Source organism: Mugil cephalus, chromosome 23 (genome assembly GCF_022458985.1).
Source record: "Mugil cephalus isolate CIBA_MC_2020 chromosome 23, CIBA_Mcephalus_1.1, whole genome shotgun sequence".
In the NCBI taxonomy this organism is placed as follows: Eukaryota; Metazoa; Chordata; class Actinopteri; order Mugiliformes; family Mugilidae; genus Mugil; species Mugil cephalus.
This window is the reverse complement of record NC_061792.1, coordinates 3,402,402-3,411,779: the sequence shown is the minus strand read 5'-3', so window position 1 is coordinate 3,411,779 and position 9,378 is coordinate 3,402,402. Positions and strand designations below refer to the sequence as shown.

The 9,378-nt window shown below is 37.7% G+C and overlaps 1 protein-coding gene across 1 annotated transcript in view; it reads left to right on the top strand.

Moving 5' to 3' along the window:
• Positions 1 to 9,169, top strand: part of LOC125001200 (ankyrin repeat domain-containing protein SOWAHA-like) — a 12,494-nt gene extending 3,325 nt beyond the window's left edge. Inside the window, exon 2 of the mRNA XM_047577124.1 lies at positions 9,109 to 9,169. Coding sequence (XP_047433080.1) covers positions 9,109 to 9,169 — 61 coding nt within the window. The remainder of the gene's footprint in view (positions 1 to 9,108) is intronic.
• The last annotated feature ends 209 nt before the right edge of the window (positions 9,170 to 9,378 follow it).

The window sequence follows — 9,378 nt, the reverse complement described above, 5'->3', positions numbered from 1 at the left end:
TTTCAATCACACCTCAGATCTTGTTCTAACTTACGGCATAGAAACTGAAGGTCTGACAATATATTCTCATAACTCTCCTTTGTCTGATAATTTCCTTGTTACATTTGAATTCACAATATGGGATTACACTGAAATTAGAAAGACATTTCCTCAGTGCCTTATGTCAGAGATGTGGATGCCAGCAACCACAATCTAAGTCCAACACAAAAAGATTATTTTGTTGATAGTACGACAGCATCACTCAGTACAACTTTAAATCGAATTGCTCCTCTGAAAAAGGTGATAAATCGGAGGAGTAGAGAAAAAAAAAATCCCCACACGAAACTGTATGTTTTATCTTTGCTGTTTGTGGTCAAAAGTTGTATTAAATTTATATTGAAAATGAGGTGTGACTCTTGGTTCGATATACTATCTTTGGGTTAACATCATTCATCGACATAATAAAGAGTAGATACAGTATGTGTAATCTGACGAGAGAAATGAAGCGTCACCGCATTTAATCAATCATAACTCTGAATTAATTATGAATTAAATTAATGATACATACATATATATATATATATATATATAAAAACAAACAAAAAAAACACTGTCCGCTTTAATCCTGAGCAAAACAATGTAAAATGGGCTACATTTACTAACATTTCTAGACTAATGTGGATGTGCTGAGCTCCTTTTCCTGATGAGTACACTCATTGTAATATCAGTTTTAAAATTGGATTTTTTCATGTGTTCTGGTTAAAACATTAACCAACTAATTGTTGTTTCGTGCTAATTTTCATTTTAGGTCATATATGCAGTGCAAGTTCTGTGTTATGTTGGAAGATAAGAAAATCCTAAACATATATCTAAAATAAGACATAATGAACCTCATTATTCTATTACGTGGAAGTTTTGAACTGATTGTGTCAAAACATTCCGCCGTCTAGAGAAACTGGAAAAAAAGTGGGCACCCCAAAAAAATCACCTGAGATTCAAACTCCGCTTTCAAAGATGAGGAAGTAACACCGGCAAGCCTCAACACAAAAAGCCATAAAACGCAGAAAACATCATCAACAAAGCAAAAAGTCTCTTATCATAGAATGGATTAGAACAACAGCCAACAAAATAGACAAAATCAACATGCAAATAAAAAAAGAAACGGACGGTTTCAAAGAACATTGCACGCTGGAACCACAACATGGAAGAGGAAATAAAACGCACACTTAAAATACATATACAAACAGGAATTTTCCATTACCAAACAACGCCACATCAAGAAATTAAACAAACTAATAGAAAGAAAAAGCAGAGACAAACAAACTACAAAACCAATGAAAAATGGGTACACCCTCACCGAAACAGAAAAAAAAGGGTGCTAGCAAGAGGGCTACATTTCACCATTACACCCTCCAAAATACCACACGAACAATACATCCTAGCAACAGAATTAGCATGCCATAAATGTCAAGATCAGGGACAAAATGCAGAACTCCGAAATGCAATATCAGGAATTTTAAAATCAGCCAAACTTCCACCAAGCAACATCACACAGGAAGAACAAAACGCAATTAAATCGTTAAAAGGAGACAAAAGCATTACCATCCTGCCGGCCGATAAATGAAGAACAACAGTCATCATGGACACAAAAACATATGAAAAACAGATGGAATCCATGTTAGGGGACAGGAACACCTACGAAATACTGAAAAAGAACCCCACGGAAGAAAAGAAAAGGACCCTGACATCATTACTAAAACCTTTACTACAAAGTAACAAAATAACACGGGACGCATATGAACACCTGATACCCACAGCCAACATCACCCCCCAGATATACGGGACAACAAAATTCACAAAAAAGACACCCCTCTCCGCCCAATAGTTGACAGTATCAGATCAGTAACATACAACCTCCCCAAAGCACTGATTGAAATCATCAAACCCCTCCTCAGTACAACAGAAGTTGTTTTGAGACAAAAACAACTGGCACAAGAACTCAACAGCATAAGAGTAGAAAAAGATGAAATATTCATATCACAAGACATGTTATCACTAGTCCCAAAACCCCCAGTTGACGTCACATTACACATCGTACAGGAACGACTCAAGGAACACCGAAACCCTCAAAAAACACACAAACCTGACAGTTGAAGATATTTCCACACTCTTACATTTTGTTGCTAAATCCACTTATTTTCAGTTTAAAGGAATCATATACAGATAGACAGAACGTTTCGCAATGGGAAATCCACTATCAGTAACAATGAGCAGTTTTTTTCATGGAGGACCTGGAATCAAAAACCATCTACACAGCATCCACACACTGTAAACCCACACTGTGGAAAAGATACGTGGACGACATCTTGGAAAAAAAATAAAAGTCGGACACACACAATGTCCACACTATGGACAACACTGGAAACATAAAATTCACGCACGAAGAAGAACACAACCGGACCATGTCATTCCTCGATCTGAACATCCACCACAAAGTAGACGGCGTCAAAAAATCACTGTTTACAGAAAACCCACTCACACGGACCAGTACCTCCTCTGGACATCAGAACATCCCACAGCACACAATCACTCAGTCGTCAGAACACTCTATCAACAGGCCAACAACATCACGGAAGATAAAGACAGACAGGAAGAGGAAAGACACATAGAACACGCACTCACACTTTGTCAATATAATACAATACAATAAACAAAAAGAGAGAACGAAGAAACACACTCAGAAAACAGAGGACCAATACAAAGACACCATATGCATACCATACATCCGGGATAACGGAAACAATACAACACATCATGAAAAAACATCACATCAACGCAGCAATAAAACCACACAAAAAACTCATAGTAAACCCAAAAGACAAAATAGAACTGGACAAAAAATGCAACATCATCTATGAAATATCGTGCAAAACATAAACATGCCCAAAAACATACATTGGAGAAACTGGAAGATCATTCTACACATGGAGAAATGAACACAAAAAAGAATGCGAAACAGAGACAGCGGGGAAAATCAGGAGCAATCACAGATCACTGCAGGAGAAATTGGAGGCCATAGAAATCAGGAAGCGAGCACAACAAAACTATCAACCGGACGATGGGGCGTACACCCTGGACCCTGGAGTGAGTGTGTACATGCACACTCACTCTCTGCCCGCTCGATCGTTCACTTACACCTCATGCACACACACACACACACACACACATTTCACCCTGCACTTGACAAAAGTGGTAACTTTTTCCCACTTAGGGTCATGAACAAACTAAAATGAAGCATTAAATTTGGGGGCGGGGAGGGGACAATTTTGAACAAAAAAATCGATTTAAAAATCGTAAAACAAAAAATCCTGATACTTATGTGAGTTGATTTTCTATCCCAACCCTAATACACTATACACTTAAGCTGATCAGGTCGGACACGCTCTCTGGAGACACGCCCACTGGAGACTCTCCACAATACACCTAGCGCAAGATAGAAACAGACACACCAGTGCATGCACACACACATCAAGAGGGGAGAGACATACGGCCAACCCTCACGGCCGTAATACCAACTTATGTAATAATACAGCGTTGGTCACTTCTCTGACAAGTAGTTTCTTTTTTTTTGGCGGGGGTTTCAAACATCTGACATTGGACTACACAGAAGGAGCACATCCCTGCAAGGTCTAACCCTGTTTCTTCGCGAGGATTCAGAGAACTTCTTCAGGACATGCTTGGTGAGTACAATAGGAGGCTCAACATATCTATCCAGACAAGAGGATAGATATAATCGCTTAGACTGTGTGTGCATTAACAAGAAACAAACGCACGGTAGGGTACGGAATAATTGTGTACACCACTGGAAAGTTTATCAGATGACTAAGCAGAATGAATCCCATTTACTACCGTTCATTAGAGTGAAGCTAATTAAATTAAAAAATGTTATCCTCTTGTCTGGATCAGAGGCGAGAGGCTAATAACCAAAGGAAAAAAAAATGGTAGAAGCATCACTCTTTGTTGCTTTTGTCTACATGCAGACATGCACGGCAAACTTTTTTGTTTTGTTTTTATGGGTGCGTTATTCAGTTGGATAATTCTGCCCAATTTACAATGTTAAATTGTATGCTGACATTGTGACATTGTTTTTTTTTTTATATTATATAAACTGTTGTGTTGTGAACTGCACAGGTGTTTTTACAGGTTTTGCGTATTTCTGTTTGACACAGCCACTTGAGATATGTCAGCAATGTTGTTGCTGTTGTTACAATTGTAATACACTGCTCAATGACTTGTATATGAAATGGTAAAAATGTTTCGAATGTATTTGATCATAGGTCAATAACACTTGGAAGTTATTATTGTTATGGAGCTACTTGTTCTGCACTTTGCTGTAGTAAGACAGCAATTCTCTGCTGCTACTGTTAAATTGTTAAATGGAACAATTTCCAATTATTTCAATAAAGTATGAAGTAAACTTTAAACTTTTTTTGTATTCTGTGAAATGCAATTTTAAATGTTATTAACCTTAACTTGAAATGTTAACTTAACAACCCTAACTTACTTTTTTGAGTGAGTAAAATTCTTAGTTGGTATAACGCTAACCTTTAAGTTTTACTAATGGAGAAAACTACTTTATCTGAACAAAAGATTATTAGTTGGCCAAACTGTTTGAAAACATAGACTTGGTACAAGTCTAACTTTCAAGTTTGTCTCAAAAGGAAAATGTAAAAACAAAACACTATGAGTTTTTGGTTGGGCTCAAAACTCAAACATTTTGAGTTTTCTCAACTTTTTAATTTTTACAGTGTCTGTATCCTGATGACTAAAATGCAACACAAACCAAACCCATGAGACATGGACTCAAACACCCACAGCTATGGCACAAAACTTTCGGAAAGCTCTCTCCCTGCTCTATCACATAGGTCAGAGTCAAAACTCAGTTAGTGATATATTTCTTTTTTCATTGAAATTGTAGATTAATGACAATCGTGTGCCACAAAACTTAAAATAACGGATTGCTTCAACTGGCGAATGTGAGCAGGTTCCTGCTTGGCCCAACAAGCCTCAGCAACACTCTGCGAAAAGGTCTGTTTCGTGACCTTTCCGATCTTACAACACACCACACGCTGGCGGGAGAAAAACTTTCTGAATTCTCCGGAGCATCTCTCTGACATATAGCAAATTCACACTGTTGGCACGTTGCCTTATATTGCACCTCCAACAAAAGATCACCAAACTCTTATATACCCATATCCAATGTGTCTTTAATGAGGCCCACGTACACAACTTCCTCATCTTTAGTACAACATTTAGATCCAACATATTCCTGGAAAGGTCTCAGTGTTGAATCAAGCTACCTCAGACCCAGCGCTATGTGCATACCTGAACAGAACTAGATGGTGCCTATTTTTTTTACCAAAACCCACAAAACATACACTGAAACACTCACACGCACGGCACAAAATGATTCAGAAACTTCTCTCCCTGCTCAATCACATATGTCCAAAACAAAGTATTAGTAACTGATAGGTTCTTTTGTCACTGAAATTGCGGATTAATGACAATCACGCAAAATTTAGTGCAAAGGATATCTTCCGCCTGGCAAATTTAAGAACATTAAAGGCAATTTAACAACACATATTGGTGGGAAAAAAACTTTCTGAATACGCGTCTCTCTGATATGTACATTGACATGTTGCTTTAAATTACACCTCCAATAAAAGACACATGAATATTAGTAGCTCACAAAAAAAGTTTTAAGTTTTCAGGAAGGAACCATTCATAAGACTTTAAAGGCAAGGAATTCCCAAGGGATGTTACTTCAGAGAGAGATGGAATTCATAACACTTTTCAAAGAGCCTACAAGAATGTCCCCTTCCAAAAGATAATATCCAAACTACACAAAGGTCTTCAAAATCTTGGCCATACTTTAGATATTAAGAAAAGATGGGAAACAGAGGGGGGGCTCACATTCTCACAGCAGTGGTTAGTGACCAGCTCTCCCTCCTGGAGGGAATTCAGCTGGAAAAATTAGTCTTGATTCTTTTGTTCTCCAGCTCAAAAGATCCACTAGTATAACCAGACTGCTTGTTGGAGGTCCTATAGCAAATCATTTTCACATGTTTTGGAGCTGTCCTTCTGTGGCCCCCTTTTGGGTTCCTGGGGGCTGTTTTTAAAAGGAAAATCTTTGATTTGAATACATAAAGTAAGACAAATACTTTTTGAAAGTATTGTTAGTTGTATCTATAAAGACTCTGACCAAAAAAGAAAGACAAACCAACAAAATATATTTTGGAGAGAATTACATTCAAACCAATGAACTAAACTGATGTTTTTGAATAGAACTGGCCTGAATGGCTCAGCTATGTGTTAACCTGAGACCTGATTTTATATAGAATCACAACGATAAGGTCCCCTTAATAACAAATGTTTTTTTCTTCCCCTTTAATTTCAAGCAGCATCTTTATCTTTATGTGTGACGTGTTTATGTATGACGCTGTTGTTGTACTTAGTGCACAAATCCTCCCTTTGTCATGTTATGTTTTGTTGTCTTGTTCCCAGTTACCGCATACGTACAGTATGCGTATTTTAAGGAAAGAAAGCTAATAAAAAGTAAATAAAGAAAGTTTAATTTCATTAGAAAGGGATCAATATCTCGGGCTTAACATGCTCAGCGGACACCTGGATGTCTCAGTGAGGCAAACAGTCATTCTCTTGCATGGAATCCAATGCATTCCATAGTTTCCATTACATTTAGCATAACAAATGATGAAATGAGTTTAATTGCATTAGTCTGGAACATTAGGCAACTTCAGACAGAAAACAAATGCGATGTTTTGGACTGCACTGACATGCAGCCATCCTCCACATAATATTCAACTGAAATACATGGAACCTACTCAAAAAAAACAACAACGGTATTTTTATCCAGGGATCGAATTTAACAGTGGCTTTTGGCGGAGCCCCATTTTACAGTGCACCCCACAACTTTCCAATTCACATGCATAAGCTTTTAACAATCCAATTGTGGATCAGTAACAGGATTACTGAGGATTACACTCTATTACCACAGCAATGCGATTAATGCTGTCATAAACATTTCACATGACAGTAGTCACAATAGCAACAACCCAAAAAGTATGCAAGAAATTAAATCACCATTACAAACATTTGGCTTCCACCCAGGTGCAAACGCCATACACATGAAATAGGCAGTAGGCAGAGAATTTCCGCTGACACAACCGCAGACGAGGTGCATTCAGTTTGACCAATCAGAATCAAGGTTTTCAAATAACTGCTCAATTACGCTGCTATACACTGTCAACATGAAAAGAATCGAAGGTTGACTTACAATCGTGTTGTCCACCGCGTTTGCTTTATTTTATTTTACCGACTCAAACTTGGCGAAGGTGGACGGCACAGACCTGATACGAAGACAAGCACAGAAGGTCCGATACGAAGGCCTGAGCAATGAAGAGAGCTGTGTGGAGCTGAGTCTGCCGAGCCGAGGCAGACGTGGGCAGACGAGAATACGGCCAGCAAAAATACTTTGTTTTAGTGGTAAGTTTCGTGAAAGTCACTTTGAGCTAAGTGTTCTTATCGGGCTAGTGATGCATTTGCTAACGTTAGCTTACATAGAATGCTAACGTTAACTGCGACATCATATTGATTCTTGCTATCAACTAGCAACCACTTAACTTATAATTAAAAGTAACTAGCAAAACTGCTTTGTGTAGTTAAAGAATGTGCTTATTAAAAGAAGAATTTATCAAAAATACATTCAATGCGACTATAATAATTCTTGTTCCCTCAAAATAATCTTTGTCATTTCTAATAACCAAGCAATAGAAATTAGAAATCACAAACACCAAACAGTACAATAACTCTTAATAAGTCTTAGCTGGCCAGCCACGTATGGTAGTGATGCTTAATTAGTGTATATATAAATATATATGTATATATATATATATCTGCACATATTACTCGGACAATGGTCCATCAAATACCTGCCGGTGCAAAAACAGCTCTTTATGATATCATTTCTAAACGTCTATTGTGAAATGGATTTGCTAACGTTAGCTAACATAGAATGCTAACGTTAACTGCGACATCATATTGATTCTTGCTATCAACTTAGCAACCAACTTAACTTATAATTAAAAGTAACTAGCAAAACACTGCTTTGTGTAGTTAAAGAATGTACTTATTAAAAGAAGAATTTATCAAAGTAAACTTGGATGGATGGTCTTAAGCAGTTCATATACAAGACAAACAATTCAAATTCAGGTAATGAGCCGCAAAAAAATCACAAAAAAATCATCAATGTATCTTTTAAACAACGTGATTTTCTCTTCTTCCAAGAAACCAAGATATAAATTGGCATAGTCAGGGGCCATTGTGGCACCCATGGCTGTGCCACTGATCTGAAGGTAATATTGATGTGCAAACAAGAAGTAATTTTTAGTAAGCACTAGTTCAGCCATTTCTACAATGAATTTAGTTGTCAGTCCATCATCATCCGAAGTCCGAAGATCAAGAAAATATTTAAGAGCGGTCAAACTGTCAATGTGAGGAATGTTAGTGTATAAAGATCCATCCATAGTGGCAAGCAAAACATTCTGACCTAAATGACCAATATGTGACAAACATTTTAGGAAGTCAGACGTGTCCCTGAGGTAGCTAGGGAGCATGGTAACCAAAGGCCTTAGAATGAAGTCTACAAAGTTAGGGAGTGGTTCAGTAAGGCTATTGTTGCCTGTAACAATTGGGCGACCTGGTGGATTGGAGAGACTTTTGTGGACTTTGGCAAAATGTAAAACGCTGGTCTAGTTGGTGTACGATTGAACAGGTATTTAAACTCTCGTTCAGAAATTACGGAGCAAGAGTGAGCTTGTTGGAGAAAAAGCTCTGTCTCCTTTTGAAATTTACTAGTAGGGTCAGAGGGTAAAGTTCTGTAATAGGTCTGATCTTGTAATTGTCTTAGAGCCTCTTGGTCGTAGAGGGTTTTGGGCGTAATCACTAGACCACCTTCCTTGTCTGCTGGCTTCACAACAATATGTTTGTCTTTACAAAGCTTGTCCAGGACCTGTATTTCAGATAGTGTCATGTTATTCGTGCTGTTTGTAGGAAGAGGATTGCTAAAAAGCTGCTCAACATCACGTTCTACAAGTCGACAGAAAGTATCTAATGAGGAGTTAAAGACAGGGGGGCAAAAAGTGCTTGTAGGTTTAAATTTACCTCGCTCTTGTTTGTTGGATGCTTGAAAAGAGGTAGTCATGTCCTTGTAGTAACTTTTCAGTCTCCGATTGCGAAAAAATTTAAACAGTTCTATTTTAGTAGTAACGGAATCAGCAGGTTTAAAAGGGACAAAACTTAAACCCTTATTGAGGAGTCTTA